This window comes from Pteropus medius, unplaced genomic scaffold (assembly GCF_902729225.1).
Source record: "Pteropus medius unplaced genomic scaffold, Ma_sr-lr_union100, whole genome shotgun sequence".
Classification (NCBI taxonomy): Eukaryota; Metazoa; Chordata; class Mammalia; order Chiroptera; family Pteropodidae; genus Pteropus; species Pteropus medius.
In genome coordinates this window covers 116,421-136,645 of record NW_024344437.1, presented here as the reverse complement: position 1 = coordinate 136,645, position 20,225 = coordinate 116,421, and the positions used below count along the sequence as shown (strand labels likewise).

The following is a 20,225-nucleotide window of genomic DNA, read 5'->3' as shown; positions in this document are numbered from 1 at the left end:
TATTTTATAATCAAGATAAATTACCAAATATGAATCCTAAAGTTATCAAAGCAAGCATTAATATTTTATATAGTTATTTTAAGATGACTGAAGAGTCCCAAAACATTTTTTGAGCACTGATATTTCAGCCCAGAAAAATATAATTTAGCACTACTAAACAATTAGATTTTTACTTTTATCTGAATGACTTAAAAATAAAACTATGAACTACAAGTTAGGTAATGATTTTATATTATTTCCAAACTATCCACATACCTGGCTTGTGCAACAAGAGCAGAGTTGAAATTAGAACTAAATGCTGAAGCGAATCCTGGGAGGACAGGAGCTGGTGATGGGGCCGTAGCAACAACAGGTAATGGTGTGACTGCTGCGACTGTAGCAGGTGTCTGCAGCCCCGGGAATGAAGGGAGAGCAGTGGTAACAATGGGGGTGTTAGAGACAGAAAAGCCAGCGTAGGAGGGATTTGAAGATGGCAAAGGTCCTTGAGTAACTGAAAAAAGTGAGGGGACAGCAGTTGACAAATTAAGGGGGAAAGGTGCTGCTGAGACTGATGCTGAGACAGAAAGCCCTGAGAGAACAGCTGCTGTAGAACTAGGATGAGGGATAGATGTGGATGAGACAGTTGCAGATGAGGTGACTATTAATGACCCTGGAAGAGATACTGATGGATTAAGAGATGGATTGCCTGTTAAAGGGAAATTATTAGTCAAAGAAGTAAAAGGAGGAAGAGCAGTGAATACTGGAGTGACTGGAGTAGAGGAACCATGTGGTGGAAGGGAAATAGAGGAAAGGGGATTTGAAACATTCAAGGGAGTACTCAAACTGGAAAGACCTGACAATGCAGGATTAAGGCAAGCAGATAAACTGATGGGCACTGATGTTGAAGTATATGCACGACCCAGTGTCCCTGAAAAACCTAAAGTGCCATGAGAGGGATTCATGGAAAGAGATGGGCCTTTGAAGGCTGAGGGAGTAGGACTCGTGGGCTCAGTTTTTATCATAACAGGAATAGTTGTTACAGCAGGAGTAGATGAAATATGCTGGTCTGAATTACTTGGATGGGGGCCATGCAAAAGGGTAGCTGAGGAACCAGAGCTAATTGGCCCTGAAGTTGAAGTTGATGTTGGAGTAGCTAGAGGAGACTGGACAGGCAAAGTAGCAGGAGAGGAAGTCGAGCTGGCCACAGGAGATGACAGGCCAGAGAACATGGCCAATCCCTGAGTGGAAGACCCCTGTGGGGTGGGAATGGCTGATGGGGCATAGCACTTGTTAGAGGCAAAAGCAGGAGAATCTGAGTTGTGATTAGTAAGAGAAGACAGTGAAGCCAGCCCACTAGTAACAGCAGAGGATAAAGCAGAAGAGTTGATTAAACTGGTATCATTTGATGTCAGAAAGCCTTTTAAAGCAGACAGAAGATGATTATTTACACTAAGTGGACAAGCAACACTGGGAGCAGAAACACTGGTAATTACAGAAGTTGGGTTGGACATGCTTTGGGATGCTGGTGTTAAGGTCAAGGGGAGACCTGCAAAAACTGACAGTGAAGCAGTATTTGGGTTGCTGGTAGAAGCAGCAGATGTGGCAGAAAAGGAGAGGCTAGTGAAAGGGGCAGAAGTAGAAGCAAATGTTTCATTGGAAGCAGGAGTAGTTCGAGGTGTGGATGTGACCTGAGGGGCTGGGGTAGGAGTCGCAGAAGGACCTGGCAGTGGAACTAGACCAGAAAAAACTGAAGGAACAGGAGCAGATGCTGTGCTGTGGACAGAGGTGAGAGGTGTAGCCAGCAATGAAGGGGTTCTGATAACTGTTGGATTCGGCGTTGATGGCTGAGGTGTATGAACAGCTGAGGAGACCTGCCCTGGGAATACAGGAAGGACAGTATTTGGCATATTCAGCCCAGAAATAGCGGCAGTTGCTGATGCTGATGAATAATTTGCTGCCTTCACTGGGGATGCAGTAGGGACAGGAGCTGCGATAGGTGTTGAAGGGTTAGAACTATGAGGAGAAAAGAGTTGACTTGCTGGGGCAGAAAATGCTGTAGGGGAGAAAAAGAGGCAAAAATTTATCATCATGCTGAAATGTCAAATTTTAACTAAAAAAATGTACAAAAATTTTATAATATTTAACAAATATCAAAGAAAATCAATGACGGGTATATAATAAGCTATTGTAATGTATAAATTATTAGATTTCATTACTGATTTCCACTATGAAGCCCTGTTAAGTCCAATTGTCTTCTAAACTCTGCTCAGAATAATCCTCCGATTCATAGTGAGAAAACCTTAAGAAATTAGCAAATAAAGTTTCTTTTCATATTTTCCCAAATTTTAAAAATTCAAAGAATTTATTTTAATTGTGATTAGTGCTGATGTGCTGATTTTACCTTTAATTCTTTCAAATTACTTATCTAGAATAACACTAGTCATTTCTTCCTCTTAAGAGCTTTCAGGACATCACTTTCCTTTTAGGGGCATACAAGGCCCTCCAGGATTTATGCCCATCTCTCCAGTATTCTTTGTCACTACTCTGTGAATTGAACTTATATTTCAGATTACCAATCTATATGGTTTTCTCCCTCCAAGCATTTTTTCATACTGACTCCTCTATATTACCTTAACCTCTAACTTTACTTAGCTTGTCATAGAGCTCCTTTAGGGACAAAAGCTGTGTCTGTATCATCTTAGAGCCTTAGCACCTAGAACAGTGCAATGGGCCTATGTATTTAATAAGTGTTTGCTACACTGGATCCATCATGATTACCTCAACTACCGTTCCCAAACCCATCTAAGGGCTTATTCTCAAGAATTCTAAACTTGCTACAATATTTTTCTTCTAATAAAATCTACAAATAATTAACATAAGCACTTTGGGGGATGATTTGCGAGTTGGGGATGATTTAGATTTCCTCCCTGAATCATATTAATGACAATGTTAGCCTCTGATGATCTTGTTGATACCAAATTGAAAGCATGACTTAAGTAGCTAATGTCATAATGATTAACTATCATCATACTCACATCCAAGTCTGTTTCAGTTATGAACAGAGAATGTTCCTTTTGCAGTAATAAGCAACTGAAAGACATTTTCATGAACTAAGACTTACATTTTTAAAATCTATGCATAATAAAGACTCTTTTGACATCAAGAAACTGATATGGTCAGAGGTAATGTACTATGCTAATCATGGGTGGGGAAAGAACCACAGGAAAACACCACATACATAATATATTTATACTAAGTGACAGCTAAAGGATGCCATATTGGGCTGAATACATTTTAGAGTTGTTTTAGAAAAGAAAATATGGTAGAATAACTGAAAAAAAGTAATATATAAATATATAAACTTCAAACTCAAAAGGCCTAAAATCTGTACCATATTCGTGTTGTAAGCAATAATTTAGTTTCAAGAAAATAAGACTATCGTTTTAAATCTGGAGTTCATATTTAATTTGTACTTATAATGTATTTGTTTTTATATTTAATTTTCTTTGTATTTAATTTGTTTTACAAGAACTCGAGGCACAACAGATATATACCTATTTCTGTATTTGTAAATAATGTACCAAAAAATTATTTAGGTCAACACTGGCTGGGAAATTTGAGAATTCACTGTCTTATTTAACTACATGCCAAGGACCATGTAGTTAATGACAGATTGCAAGGTAAAACCAAGCTGTTCCACAGTGTTCTTTAGAGCAGCAGCCTCCTCTAAAGATCTTTTATTAATAAAGCAAAAGCCGGGCACTATTAATTATAGTGCCTGCAGTTAAAATCCAACAAAATAAAAACAAACCACACTTTCCTGTCATTTACTTTGGTTGTTAATCATAAAACACTATCTGTCAGATCCTGTGCTAAATACTTTATGCCAGCCATTTAATCTGTCCTCATGTAACCCTCTGAGATAGGTACTAACACCCCCAATTTATTGATGGGTAAACTGAGGCTTGGTATGATTAAGCAATTTGTTAAAAGATTATGCAGCTATAAAGTGGTATTAAAAGGGTATAAAGTTTGTTATGTAAGACAGAAAAGTTCCAGAGGTCTGCTATATAACATTATGCCTATAGTTAACATTACTGTATTGTATATTTAAAATTCTGTTAAGGGGGTAAATCTCATTGAGATCTTACCACAATAAAAAAAGAAAAAGGTCTTGCAGCTATGAAGTGGTAGAATCAAGATTTGAACCCAGTTCTGTCAGAGCCATGTTTTTAACAACAATGTTTGTCTTTATTACTGTTTTTTAATATGGTTCAAAAAAAGAATTTTAATCAGGCTAACATAACATAGCACAGAAAAAAATTAATGGTACTTATGACATTTAACCCATTTATTCCCTTCAAAAACAGATTGATGAAGGTAAGCATAAAGGCTGAGGATTCCTTAATCTTGTAGAAGTTAAATGACCTGCTCAAGGTCACAAATTCAGGTGGTATAAGAGCCAGGATATGAAACTGGATGTCCAGACACTGCATTTAGTGTTCTTTCCACACTGTTATGCTATCTCCTTTAGAAACTACCAATGAACAAGGACAGTTCAGGCACCATTCTGAGAATGGAATTCTCCCATGGAGATGCCTAACTATAAACAATAATTAGATTCATGCACTAATCTGCACATAAGAACTGATCTCATTTGCAGGCATTATGTAGGCCACATCTTATCTTCATTTCTCAATTCCACTTTCTGCTTTGGTGCCCAATTTTTTCCTCCTTAAGTTACGGGGCTCTAAAAACATACTGAAATAATTAAATCTAAATGTAATATCTGACAGACTTCTGGTAAAGATGTAGTATGTAAATGCTGTGCTAGCCTCATTCTACTACCACATCAAAATTAAAACTGAATTTTAGAACTATCCTGTAAAACCACCTAAGACTAGTTGAACGAAACTCCTACAACGAAGAATATAAAGAAGAAACCATGCAAGTCTCATAAGATGGGCAGAGACATAGAAAAAGCTGGTCCCACATCTATGTATGGTGTTTAAGAATTGGAAGGGATATCTCAGCTGCGGAGGCAGCCCCTGAGGAGTGAGGGGTCCCAGACCCACATCAGGCTCCCCAGCACAATGGGAAGAGGAATCCCCACAAGATATGGCTGTGAAAATCAATGGGGATTCCACTCATGTGAGTCAAAGGGCAGCTGTAAACCTAGGAATCCTCTTAAAGTGCCCAAGTGCAGACTTACTTGCTCACAAATACTTGTCCTAAGCTCCAGCAAAAGGACAGCAACTCAAAAAGTCACAGGGCTATATGGGGAGGAACTGAATTATATGGCTTCAGGGCAAAGACTGGAGGGGCAGCTCTCTCCAGGGCAGAAGTGCAGGCAAGTACCATTGTCCCTTTGTTGATACCACCCCCACACAGCCTGCAAGTGCAGGTGTGCACCAAATCTGAGTTTCCATTAACCTGGCTAACACAGCTTGCCCCACCCTGATGATTCCCTGAGATCCTGCCCCACCCAACTAACATGCCTGGCCCAAATCTCTTTCAGTAACTATTCCACACAAGTGGTCAGCCTTGACCTGTGCTGTTAACTTTCTAAAATTTCTCAAAGGTCCACAAACCAGAAACAAGCAGTGGCTGGCCTCAGCATAGCAGCCCAAAGCCAGGCACTATTGGCAGCCAACTTCAGTTTGCAGCATAGCCTCTCCCAGGCATCTACAAACGCAGCACAGGCAGCTACCATCTGCAGATCAAGTTGTAGCTTTTACATGTGGTCCTGGGATGGCAAAGGCACAAACTATGTTGGCCTGAACTGGAGTCTTTCCCAAGAGGCCCCAGAACCAACATATCTGGTGGTTGGCTGTAGATCACACGAGAGCACCACCAAATGAGCTCCACAAACAAAACACCCAAAGGGTGAACTTGGCAGGTACCAGAGCCCTGCTTAAGTAAATCCCGTTACAAGGGGCCAGCCATTATAGAACATGTCATCACTGTAGACTCCCAGTAACCCTGAGAATAAATCCTACCCACTGACATGCCAAGAGCAATCATCCCTGGAGCACCCAGCTCAAGTGATCAGGGAAACTGTACCACGGGGCCCCCCAGGTCAACTACTACATAAGGTCACCCTGCTGAGACTGGGAGACACAGATCTACCTAATATACAGAAACAAATACAGGGAGGCAGTCAAAATGAGGAGACAAAAAAACATGTCTCAAATGAAGGGCAGCACAAAACTCCAGAAAAAGAACTAAACAAAATGGAGACAATCTATCAGATACAGAGTTCAAAACACTGGTTATAAGGATGCTCAAAGAACTTCGCAAAAGAAAAAATGAACTCAGTGAGAACTTAACATAAAGAGATAAAACCAAAAAAAAAAGAACCAATGAAAAATGAATACAATAACTCAAATGAAGAACACATTAGAAGGAATCGCCAGTAGATTACATGAAGAGGTTCAAATCAGTGATTTGGAAGACAAGGTAGCAGAAAACATCCAATTGGAACAAAAGGAAAAAAAAAAAAAAGGATGAGAGTTTAAGGGGTTTCTGAGACAATATCAAGCACACCAACAGTTGCATAAGGGTACCAGAAGGAGAAGACAGAGAACAAGGATTAAAAACCTATTTGAAGAAATAATCACTGAAAAATTCTTCAACCTGGAGAAGGAAACAGACTTATAAGTCTAGGAAGCATGGACAGTCCCAACAAGATGAACCCAAAAAGGCCCACACCAAGGACACATCACAATTTAAAGGCAAAAGTTTAAAGACAAAGGAAAATCTTAAAACCAACAAGAGAAAGGCAGTTAGTTACACATAAGGAAGCTCTCATAAGACTATTAGCTGATTTTAACAGAAACTTTGAAGGCCAAAAGGGATTGGCACAAATTATTCAACGTGATGAAAAGCAAAGACCTACAAATAAGACTACTCTACCCAGGAAGGCTATCATTTAGAATTGAAGGAGAGCTAAAGAGCTTCCCACAAAAGAAAAAAGATAAAAGAGTTCACTACCACCAATATTGCAAAAAATGATAAAGAAAAATCATATGATCATATGAATAGATGCAGAAAAAGCATTTGACAAAATCTCAAAGTTAATTTGTGATAAAAACTCTCAGCGAAGTGGGAAGAGGTAACATGCCTCAACATAATAAAGCCTATGTATGACAAACCCACAGCTAATACCATATTCAACAGTGTAAAGCTAAAAGTGTTTTCCTTAAGATCAGGAAAAGACAAGGATGTGCACATAAACCACTTTTATTCAACACAGTATTGGAAGTCCTAACCACAGCAATCAGACAAGAAAAAGAAAAAGTATCCAAATTGGAAAGAAGTAGACTATTATTATTTGTAGATGACATTCTATACATAAAGAACCCTAAAGATTGTACCAAAAACTATGAGAACTGATTCAGTAAAGTAGCACGATACAAATATTAATATTCAGAAATCAGATGCATTTTTATATATCAACAAAACTTTCGGAAAAAGAATTTAAGAAAGCAATCTCGTTTACAATTGCATCAAAAAGAATAAAACACCTAGTAGTACTTTTAATTAAGGAGGTAAAAGACTTGTCCTCAGAAACTTATATAAAACACTGAAGACATTAAAGAGAAATGGATAGAACCAACATTGTTAAAATGTCTATAATTGCTCAAAGCAATGAACAAATTCAGTGCAATCCCTATCAAAATATCAATGTTTTTTTCATAGAACTAGAACAAATAATCCTAAAATTTAGATGGAGCCACTAAAGACCCTGAATAGCCAAAGTAATCTTTAAAAAGAAGAAAAACAGAGGTATCACTCTACCTAATACCAAATCATACTAAAAGGCTACAGTACTCAAAACAGCATGGTATTGGCATAAAAACAGATGTATCTATCAATGGAACAGAATGGAGAACCCAAAAATAAACCCACATCTATACGGTCAATTAATCTATGACAAAGGACACGAGAATTATACAATGGGGTAAAGACAGTCAATTCAATAAATAATGTTGGGAAAACTGGACAGATGCATGCAAAAGAATGAAACTGGATCACTTTCTTACTCTAGATACAAAAATAAACTCAAAATGCATTATTAAAGACTTTAAGACCCAAAAGCATAAAAAGGCTGGAAGAAAACATAAGCCATAAACCCACTGACATTGCTCTTAGAAAAATATATTTTTTTGATATGTCTCCTCAGGCAAGGGAAACAAAAGAATAAACAAACGGGACATCAAACTAAAAAGGTATTGCACAACAAAGGATTCCATCGACAAAACAAAAAGACAACCTACTGAATGGGAGAAGATATTTGCCAATGATACATCCGAGAAGGAGTTAATATACAAAATATATGAGGAACTCATACAACACTAAAAAAAAAAAAAAAAAAAAAAAAAGGAAAAAAATCTGATTAAAAAATGAATAGAGGACCTGAATAGACATTTCTCACAAGAGGCCAGAGAGATGGCCGACAGACGTATGAAAAGATGCTCGAACATCACTCATTATTAGAGAAATTAAATTAAACCACAATGAGATATCACCTCACACCTGTCAGAATGGCTATCATCATCAATAAATCAACAAACAAGTATTGGCAAGGATGTGGAGGAAAGGGAACCTTTGTACATTGTGGATGGGACTGAAAATCGATACAGCCACTATGGAGAACAGTAATGAGGTTCCTCCAAAAAATTAAAAATAGAACTACCTTATGACTAAGCAATTCCACTTCTGGGTATTTATCTGAAGAAATCCAAAACACTAATTTGAAAAGATATACGCATCCCTACATTCACTGCAGCAATATTTACAATAGCCAAGATATGGAAGGAAACTCAGTGTCCATTGACAGAGAAATGGATAAAGAAAAAGTGGTACATATACACAATAGAATATTACTCAGCCATAAACACAGATGAAATATCATCATGGGTGGACCTAGTGGGTATTATGCTAAATGAAATAAATCGAACAGAGAAAGACAAAAATCATATGATTTCACTTACATGTGGAATCTAAAAACAAAATAAGTGAACAAAGAAAATAGAAATGAACTCATAGATACAGAGAAAAATATGATGGCTGCCAGATGAGAAGGGGCTTGAGGGGCTAGGTGAAGGGATTAAGAATTACAAATTAGCATGTAAAAAATAGCTATATAAAGTACAGCACAGGGATAATAGTCAATAATATTGTAATAACTAAGTATGGTGTCAGGTAGATATTAGACTTACTGGCGGTTTACTTCGAAAGTTATATAAATGGCTAACCATTTTGCTATATACTGGAATCTAATATAATACTGAATGTCAACTGTAATTGAAAAAATTTTAATTGTTTTTAAAATTAAAAAAATAGAAATAGTATCTGACATATCTATCAAAAAGGTTTTTTATCACCCTGTGTATTTATATCAAAAAAGAAATGAGGCTTCTATATCACATAATGTAAAGTGAATGTGTATATAATTCACATTGCACTTAGATTACATTGAAACAGGATAAACAGGATACAATGGTATAAGGTTAATTTTAAATACAGTTACTGTATGTACCACTATTAACTCACTTTTAGCAAGCAGTAATCAGTTAAAGTCTTTAACCAGGAACTTTCAAATACACTAAACTCAAATGGTTCTCAGTGAACAATACAGCAGACAACTAAGAAAACATCGGTTATCTCTGAATCAAATTTGGTACTTACTTTGATTCTGTATATGTTTTGACTGATTGGAAAAGTCTTCATTTTCTATATGAAAATAAATAAAAGTTGATTTCAGGCTTTAATCAAATTATTCACCACCATAATAACTGTGATCAAAATTGGGGTCAAAAAAAGAAAGACCCAGAATATGCATACTAAATATGCATCAAAATTGGGGTCAAAAAAAGAAAGACCCAGAATATGCATACTAAATTGGGAAAACCAATATACGCCTACGGAAAAAGGAAATAAAAATCATAGTAGTAATTATATATAGAATGACAGGATTATGAGCAATTGATCCTCACTGGCTTCTTCCCCCATTTCTCCTTAACTTATAAGGTATTAAATAAACATTGTTATTTTATTTAAGAACACTTTTTGGAAAGATAATGTCCTGGGTCTGTCATCTAGGAGAAAGTGTAGCCTGCACCTGGAGTGCAGAGAGGAACCACTGTCACTGGCTAAGAGTCACTTCTGAACACCAATGCCTACAACAGTGGGAAGACTTGGAAGTGGGAGGTAGATGTTGAGTACAGAATCCACTGCCATCTGAGGAACTAATCTCAAAAGCCATGTGAATGACTCAAGCAAACACAAAGTGGCCCTGCCCACTTGTTGCACTGAGTTATGAAAAAGGAGCTGTCAAGAATTACCCTAGTTGAGGCTGACGTGAAGCCTGTGAGACTGATGAGCTAAAAGCACACTCCTTCCCTACTCTCATGGGAAAGGAACTATCTAAACCATCAGTCAAAGATGCAATGGCAAAAAAAATCACCTCTCATGGCTTGCCAATAACTGCTTAAGAGACCAATAATGTGACAGGTGTAAGGTCTAAAGGAACCCAAAAGTGTCAACATGGTGAGCCAAAAAAGATCATAGCTTACTTAAGGGGCTTAGTACAAATAAACAACAAAAACAGATGGTGTCTATCAACGGAGATTCAATGAAAGAAACAAAAAACTTTAAAAACCTGTAATGCAAATTAAGAACACATACACATACTATAAGAAAATAAGCAGAGAAGGTGAAGACTTTTAGATATAAAAATCTGACTACAAATTAATAAATGCAAAGACTGGTAAAGATTAGAAATAACATTACTGAAAGCTAAATTACTTAGAAATAAGAAACAAAAAAATCTCATTAAAATTGGCAAAAATACAAAAAAAAAGATATCATAAATAGATAACAGGCTTAAAAGACAAATACAGTGCAAAGTAAGAGTACTAGAAGGAGAAAAAAAGAATAGGTGAAAATGCAATAAAGGAACAATAACAAAATTTCCTAAGCTTTAAAGACTTGAGTTTTCAAATCCAAAGGGCTTAGAGAGTACCAGGAAAAATTAATGAAATACATACCTACACATTCTGTTGAACTATCTGAATTCCAAGATTAAAGACATTTCTGAACTCCAGATACAACTTTTCTTTGTAAGCATACAGAAAGAGACCGAGTTTCTCATGAAGAAAAGAAAATTAGCTAGAATTGAGTCTCTTAACTAGAGCCCTACATATGTGCCCCTTTTGAAGAAACTACTTACAGAAATTTTTAACTAAAAGAAAATTAGAACAAGCATATCAAGACAGAGTATAAAAGAAAAGAAACAGTAAGAAGCTGTAGGTTCATATGCAAAGAAGAAAAAAATGTATTCCAACAAAACACACAAACTGATGAAAAAGGAGAGAGTACGAAGTCTAATAGTGGAGTATAAAATAGCTTTTTTTTAGTTTTTGTCTATTGACAACCATTAAGAATATGAAGGTGATAATTAGCAGTACTATAGTAAAATTTTAAGCTTGGGTGACGGCAAGGAGAGAAGAATTGTTAAAAAATAAAACAGCAATTTGACTAATCGAAGCAAATAAAAGTAAGAAAAATGAAAAACTGATAAAAGAATCATAACAAATACAAAAATAAAATGTAAGTACTAAGAATATGAAACCTTTATGGTTGTTGGAAATTCCTATAAGTCTCTCTTACATTGGTTTAAAAATAAGAATCCATCTATGTATAATTTATAAACTGACTTAGCTACCAAATAACAAAATCTGAAAATAAAGATACAGGCAAATATTTTTATAAAATGAAACAAAAAGAAGTTAGGATAATATTAATATTCAGTAAGGCCAGGGAAAAAAATATTTTTATAGTAAAAGTATAACTCAACTGACATTATTTTATACCTAGAAAACTCAGGACACTTTTAAGAAAAAACAAGAAACCTAGAATAGGTAATTAGTTATAAGTATCTAGAAATATTTCATTTATAATTACAACAAAAAATACTCTAAAACCCCTAGAGACAAACCTAAGGCAAAAAACGTATAATCAAGAAACCTACAAAATCTTGAAAGAGATAAAATCAGCCCTGAGGGAAAACCACTACCACTTGACATGATATAAATATACATGATTGAAAAGTAAGGCTTAATATTATAAAAATGTCAATTCTCCCAAAATTACTATATAACTATATATAAATAAATTCAACTGTTTTTAATTGCATAAAATGATCTTCAATTTTAGATGGAAGAATAAATTTCCAAAAATAGATAAGAAAAATATAAAAATACATTGAGAGAAAGCTAGCCTTATCAGATATCAGAACATACTATAAATATGCTAATCAACCCAATATGGTATTGTCCTAACATAAAATAACTATATTGGAACAAAATAAAGAACCCAGAATTAGAGCCATGTGTGTATATGAAAATGTAAGGTAAATGTGGTATTTCAAAACAGTGGAGAAAATAGATTAGTTAATAAATGGTACTGGTACAAATGGCTATCATCTGGGAAAAAAATTAAAATGAATCTCAATTTCACCCCTATCTGAAAATAAATTCTAGATGGAATAAGAGTCTCTCACAAGATCTTGATCACCTGGACCACCTAAGGTTAAGAAGATCTGAACCAAGATAACATGATTCTACCTTTTCTTTCACAACCTCTATTTGTAGGCAAAAATGTAGCTCTAAAGACAAAAGGTCTAGAAATAAAATGATGTATTTTAGAAAAATTGTTTAGCAACTCTCATAAGTCAGAGTACTCAGCTGCAAACAACAGAACCATTTTGGTAAGTAATAGAGAAAAAATAATTTATAAAATGCTATCAGTAACTCTGAGTCTCTGGAAAGGCAGAAAAAAAATTAAGATCTCTCCCTACCCTACACATAAATAAAAATAAATGGCAGTGGACTAAAAACTATATATTAAAAAAGAATCACTATAAAAGTAATTAGAGAATAAGAGAATATACATGATACTTTCATACTGCTGGGATGGGCTTTCTAGGCAAAAAATAAAACTCAGGTCTACGGCCATGCCACCCTGAACAAGCCCAATCCTGTCTGATCTCGGAAGCTAAACAGGGTTGGGTCTGGTTAGTACTTGGATGGGAAACCACCTAGGAAGACCAGGTGCTGCGGGCATAAAAAATAAAAAATAAGGGATTGTAAGCTAACAAGGTCCTTGCAATCTGTGACATCAACCTTGCCTAAAAATAAATACATACTCAGAAGAGTCAAATAAATAATAGCTGATCAATATATAAATTGAATTTTTATAAGACACATATGGAAATATAAGCTAAATCAGCCTTAGAAGATTAGGAAAAGTTAAAAAACTGGTAATATCCCATGTTGAAAGTGTGTGAAGAAACTGTATGTATGCTCATATACCCTGACTGGCAAGTATAAACTGGTACAGTCTTTTTGGAGAACAGTTAGGCAATATACAGAAAAATATTTATACTTCATATCCCATGTTCCCAATAGACCCAAAGAAAAAGGCTGAACTAGACAGTACTGGGAAAGAGTTTAAAACCTGAGCACCTCCTTACGAGCCTCTCTTCCCCAAGGTAGAAGTAATTTGCCCAAACAATGACATTCATTAGGTCAATTACACATTTCCTGTCAAAGTTTTTTCTCATGAGAAATGATTCTTATTTCTACAGCCTGCTGTGTTCACACATGTAGGCCAAGACCATTATAGTGGAACTTGTACATCACATTCAGATCCATCATCAGGCTCTTAAGTTTGTGCTCCCTGTTCTGACACACCATTTCAAACAAGTAATCCCTCCAAGTGTACATTTATGCATAAATAAATTATTTACTTTGAATACTCCATAACATGATTTTACCTGTTCCTACTGGATTAGGAGTATATGGAGGTGGAGGGGGTACACCTGGAGCTATGACATTGGCTAATGGTACCAGACCTGCATTGTTGTAAGCACCTAAAATAAAAATATAATAGAGAAAAATATAATTTAGTATCATTTTGTGGTCACGACTTCAAACTGTATTAACGTACCTATCTAATTTATTTTTAAAACTTATATAATAGAGTTGCATTTTACATGGAGTAAATTTACATTGGGTTTAGGACTAGGTGAAAACTGAGATCATAATAGAAAACTGGAGATTCCCATTTCCCATTACATGCTGACTCCAAGCATAAGCTTACTGAATGGCATGAGAGGCAAAACATGCCATACTTAAATTATTTGTCCTATCTCTCAAGCATATACACATGACTTTTTAAAGTTATATGCATTAATGATTTCTTTGAACATCAACTATCAAAAAGGGATTCAAGATGACTTACCAAAGAGAAAACCTGTCATAATAATGGTTAAAAATAATCTGTAATCAAAAGGAAATATCCTAAACTGTCTTATGTACTGTTGTTGACCAAGACACTAGTAGCTGACTACAGAAGAGTTAAAATCATCATAGTACATCTCATAAGTGCTCTAGATTTCTCAAGTACATATACTAACACTTACTTTCAATTTAATAAATTGAAGAGAAAAAAAAAATGATGTATGTGAAAAAAATGAAAGAACTCCTTACTTGGTGTAATAGTTGCATGTGGCCGGCATGGAGGTATTGGATAAGGAACAGGTTTGTGTGGATTGTATGTTGAAGGAGGCTAGATGAGAGGAGGAAAGTACAGCAGTGAGACGAAAACCAAGTAACGACTTCCTGGCAAAACAAAATACAACTTGTCTTTCTAACTATTTAGTCCTAAGAGGCTAAAAATGCTCCCAGCAAAGCTAACGCTACAGGACCAACATGGCTCAAATAAGGAAAATTTCTTTGATTTAAAAAATGTGGTTCCTATTAAATTCCAAAGTTAAATCCTGCCAAAGATAGCTATAGAGGAGTTTATTATTTTATTTTATTTTTTTTTACAGTAGGAAAGTTTTATTAGAATGCAAAGGACACTTCCAGGAGTGGAAGTGGGCCTGAGCAAGAGAAGTGTGGCTCGAAAGGCCCAGAGGAGTTTATTTTTAATTTCAGCATTAAATCGCCTCCAGTCAGACCTTATCCTAAAAAGCAAGCCTCTCTCTGACCTGGCCAACGTTAATCCAAGAATTCCATCTCCTTCTATGTCACACAAGAAATCCACTAGCTTTTGGAACTTCAGCTACTCAAATACTCCAACACCCTCCAAATTCATTAGGGATTCGTTTTAGCATTCTTCTTTTCTCCTTTTGGGAGAAAAAAAGCAGTTTCCTTTAGCATTCAGTATTCTGACAACTCCAATAGAATGTAGACTGAAATTACAAATTCACTATTTTGGTCTTTTTGCCTTTTGAAATCCACAAATTTTTTATTTTATGGAACATTAAAAGAATTGGTCTCTAGAGAACGAGAGGTATCTGAAGCTAAGCCAAATGCTGTACTTTTAACTAGACAGTGAGCATATATGCTTGAGAGAACACACATTTGTACCCTTGGTGCAGAGGGGCTCCATTGGTGGTAAAGGACCCAAATTCTTTCTACTTCTCATAATGGTAGTCCTGTTTGATGCAATAATCTCATGCAAGGACCATGATCTGTAACTATTTTGCTAGAAATGACTGCCTTTGAAAGTGGACACGTAGGAACTGCAAAGAGGTTGTGTGGGAGGCCTCTAGTACATCAATTCCAATGATCCTTCAATCCATGGGGTTATCTTCTGTTCAGTTTATAGCCCAATCAATCATTATTATCACTCTCTTAAAAATAAGCCCAACCTTCTGGCTCCATTCCTTTAAAAAGGCCCTTAGCACTGTTAACTAATTATACTACATTGCCTTAGACCACGCACTTTGAGTTTTTAGTATTCTTTGAACTTCACAAAGCAAAAACATAATTTGTGCTTCGAATAGATAGAAAACCACATGTAAGAGTTAAGACCTCTTTCATCATTTATTTTCTAAACATACTGGTTTAGACAGTCCAAGAATCCGTGCAGCTATTCCTTTCCCTTCGTTGGTACAATCTTCACCGTCTTTTTTCAAAGGGGTTCCCTATTTAAAAAAAAAATAATAAAATAAAATGAAGAAAGATAATTGAGACTTTAAAAAACCCAAAAGCAAAAACAAAGCAAAACAACAACAAAAAAACCCATCACTGTACAGGCATATTTCATTTTATTGCAGTTTACTTTATTGCACTTCACAGATATTGCATTTCTTACAAACTGAAGACAATACCCCCACCATCAAAAAGATTTCAACTTGGTTTATTTTGGTACCCGGTTTACTGAGGTGGTCTACAACTAAACCTATATCTCTGAGGTATGCCTGTATTATAATGAATAAAAGACATCAACATGGTAGGAGTTTAAAGACTTGGATTCGAGACCCAATCCTGACCTGGCTGCCTGACCCTGATAAGGTCCTCAACCCTGACGTGCCACAGAAACCTCATTACATGTATAGAGGTACTCAGAATTACATACACAATACACGCATGAGGATGAGACAAGAGCAAGATCAAGCATGTTCTAATTTTTTTCCGTCCATAATAGTTACAACCAGAAATAGACTTCCAATTCTATAGTATGTATAATAATCAAAGAATCAAAAAGAGTTACCTGCATTGCAGTTGAAACTAGATGACAAAAAATGGTGTTCTCTATAAGTATTAAGTATGATAGTTTATTCTACAAAAGCAAATGAGACCTCATTCAAGACTGCTATAATTAACAGATCAGAATTAAGTTGACAGAATATTACAATGTATCTTTCTAATAGTGTGTGTCCCTAAACAGTTGGACGCCAACTTCCAAAATGGTCCCCGGTGGTCCTTGCCTCCAACATGCTGTGCAGTCTCCTTCTAGAATGAATAAGGCTAACCTGTGCAACAGATAGGATATTCTAGAAATGATGGCATTTGACTTCCAAGTCTAAGTCATAAGAGACAAAATTTCTTCTAGATTATTTGCTCTGGTGGAAGTCAGTAGCCATGTTATAAGATACTCAAGCAACACTATGGAAAAGTCCTTATATTGTGAGGAAAAAAAACACCCCTTTCCAACAACCAACACTAATTTGCCAGGCATGTAAGTGAGCCACTTTGGAAGCATAATCTGGAGCTCTAATCGAGCCTTCAGATGACTCCAGCCTCATGAGAAACTCTGAGCCAGAATCAAGCTAAGTCACTCCCAGATTCTTGATTCATAGCAACTGCATGAAAATAATAAAAGTTTTAGGGTTGTTTGTTACACTGTAACAAACTAAGTTTTAGGGTTGTTTGTTACACTGTAATAAAAATATACCGTTCTTTGAAAGAGCTAGCTTATAAAAAAGTTTAGGAACAATAGATATAAAAACATTTTCTTTCTTACAAGACTTCTCAGAGCCTTTTTATACAATGGGATTCTCCAGGAAGGAAACACTGCATAGTTTCCCAAACATACTTACCTGTGAAACTGTCTGAGAATTTGAGAAATGCTCTTTTACTAAATGTAAATCAGTGCTTCTAAAATACTTGGAAAAACAAAACAAAATCATCCTCTTTTGTGTTTGGCTTGTATTTCTGTACATTTTACATTAACTACTTTAATGTAGTTTATATATGAACTTTCACTCAGTGGTGAATTTATGAATTAAGTTTCTGACATCATAAAATTCCTTTCCTTTGTAGAAGCCTCATCAACTGGCATTTTCTTCAAATATCATAACTATGCTAAATTTCATATTTAGCCACAGGAAATTTCAAATATAGCCAATAAAAGTATGCTTACTGGAAAAATTCCATTTATGCGACTAGGTTTTCCTTTGGGATATGGATTTCCTGGGATTGTTCCACAAGAAGATATCATAGCATGAGGAGCTTTACAGCCTGCCTTGAAAGCCTATAACACAAAAAAGAGGGTAGTAAAAAAAAAAAAAAAAGAAAATCAAATGAACTCATAAAATTAAATATTCTGAATTTTGGAAAGCCTTGCTGAAAAACATAAATTAAGGAACAGCATTACAATCAATCTGTTCATACATCAATCACCGCTTAGAGTGGTGAACATGATCAAAATTAATAAGTAAAATCCCTTTATCGGAATTATTAAAATGGAAACATGTTTTTATGTCACAACTAAGAGACTCCTATACAAAGACATCTTCACAATACATTTTGTAAATTGTTTTAAAAAGTCCATTCGTTATTTAATACGTCCTATTCTCCAACCACCAAGAATAACGTTGTCCAACTCTACAAACACCAAGCTCTTGTGACAGACAAGGTAAGGAGAACACAGAGATGAAAGAGACAAGGTTTCCTTTCTAAAGAAGTTTATAACTTAGTGGAAAAACATGGGACATGGGTGTCCACAGAGATGTACTGTTGAAAACGCAAGAGTTATTTGGGTACAGAGTATTCACCATAATGTTATATAATTATAAGATATATTCAGGGACGAGATTTTGGTCTATCTTGTTCATTCTTGCATCCCCAGCTTCTAAAATGGTGCCTAACAATAAATATTAGTTAAATAAATGAACAAAACTTAGGTGACATATATTCTAATAGATCTATATGGTGTTATAGGAATATCAAGTTATGTATATACGGCTATCTTTAAAAATATGTATGTTATATATTTTGTGGTAGAGGTATATTGGTTTTATAAATTCATTCACAACACATATAACAGCTACATAATCCAGTCTCCTACTAAACACCCCAACCCTAAAAATTATCTCAAATTTGGGGTATTTAAATAGTACTAGGGTAAATGCCCTTATATATTTATTTGTATATTTCTATTTATTTCCTTAGAATAAATTCCTGGAAATAGCATTTTTGGGTCAAAAGGTATGAATATTTTAAAAGCTTTTCAAGTTTACCTTCCAGAAAAGTTATACTAATTTATACTGACCAACGGGACTATTTCAAAGAGTACTCAGGCCCAGATTATTTCTGAGAAGTGACATGATCAAAATGTCTTATAAGGAAGAAAACTACAGCAGTAAATGCTTGATTCCTTAAAGAACTTAGTCAAGAAAACTAATGAAAAAGTTAATAACGTTACAAAATGTAGGCTCAGATACTGCTTCTGCTACAGTAATTTATGACTAAGGCAAAGTTCTCTTCTCCCTGAGCTTAGCAAAGGGTGTAAGGATTAAATACGATTGGGCTGCAAGGCCGTAGGAGAGTAGTTCATGTTTTCCTCAAGCAGGTTTTTAATTACTAATTCAGTTTCCACCCATCACAATTCTAAGAAATAACTACCTTAGATGACAAACCAAGATTCTAGGCTTGGACAAGTACTACTTCTCCCACTCTTAGAGATTTTTAATTAATAAACTGAGATTTTGCTTTATTATTTATCTCTTATAAATTTAATATAAGCTTAATGACAAAGCAAATTCAAAAAGCTAAATTCTTAAATACATAAAATTAAAAGCAATAGCTTGGAGCCACGACAAAGCTACCAAGGGACCAAGAATAATCCATAAGGCTCAAGCTGAGGAGCCAACAGGCTTCTCATTTTCAAGTCATTTTTTTCATCCTGCACTGTCCCCTTCACTCAGCTCTATTTCTCCTCCACAGACAGCAGGGATGTCATTCTTAACCCATCACATTAAAGCAGTCAGGTTATTCATCAAAGTTAATAAAGGAATAAGAATGGTTCTTTATCAATATTCAGAAAAAAACAACATACTATTTATACAGCAATCTTGAGAAAATTACCTGTTCAAGTACTCTCTTGCATCTTTTCTTCTCAGACATATTTATCCTGAATAAATCTTCAATGGGACGAGAATTTTGTGCATCAACAATGTTTCTACCAAAGAAATACAATTTAGCTTTTTATTTAAGAAACTGGACAACACACAGTGACCAACAACTCCTGTTTACCACGCAAATATATCTTCAATGAGCAATAATTGTGGCTTAGATAAACCTCATTTGCTACAATGCTGCCACTGTGCAAAAACGTCCACACAAACACATCTGGGTAAGCCTTCCTTGACATAGCGTGATAAGTGACTGTTTACTTTTAATTGGTGAATATAAATAACATGTTATATAAAGACGGTAAATATAATAACTGAGGTTTATCTGGTTACCTGAAAGCAACAGAGTAATATTACAAATTAAATTCACTATTTTGAAATTCTTGAAAATATGCCTCTCAATGAGTGTTAGGAGAGTTCTGGCAAGAGAATAAACTTATGTGTTTAATGAATAAAAATCATGATTGATCCAATGATGAAGTTTACCTTATGCTAAATTTTAATTTTGATGGACATCTATAAGCATACA

At 35.3% G+C, this 20,225-nt stretch overlaps 1 protein-coding gene and 1 pseudogene across 3 annotated transcripts in view; one reads left to right on the top strand and one right to left on the bottom strand.

Moving 5' to 3' along the window:
• The window catches only part of PROSER1 (proline and serine rich 1), a 33,066-nt gene that overhangs the window by 3,681 nt on the left and 9,160 nt on the right, over nucleotides 1-20,225 (bottom strand). For 2 of the 3 annotated variants that reach the window (XM_039872929.1, XM_039872931.1), the window contains 7 exons: nucleotides 19,650-19,743; nucleotides 17,704-17,814; nucleotides 15,899-15,982; nucleotides 14,538-14,616; nucleotides 13,823-13,918; nucleotides 9,673-9,717; nucleotides 256-2,032 (listed from right to left, as the gene is read on the bottom strand). In XM_039872929.1, coding sequence (XP_039728863.1) covers nucleotides 256-2,032; nucleotides 9,673-9,717; nucleotides 13,823-13,918; nucleotides 14,538-14,616; nucleotides 15,899-15,982; nucleotides 17,704-17,814; nucleotides 19,650-19,743 — 2,286 coding nt within the window. The remainder of the gene's footprint in view (nucleotides 1-255; nucleotides 2,033-9,672; nucleotides 9,718-13,822; nucleotides 13,919-14,537; nucleotides 14,617-15,898; nucleotides 15,983-17,703; nucleotides 17,815-19,649; nucleotides 19,744-20,225) is intronic. The other variant, XM_039872930.1, reaches the window with a different exon arrangement.
• LOC120610779 (uncharacterized) lies at nucleotides 12,991-13,109 on the top strand (annotated as a pseudogene).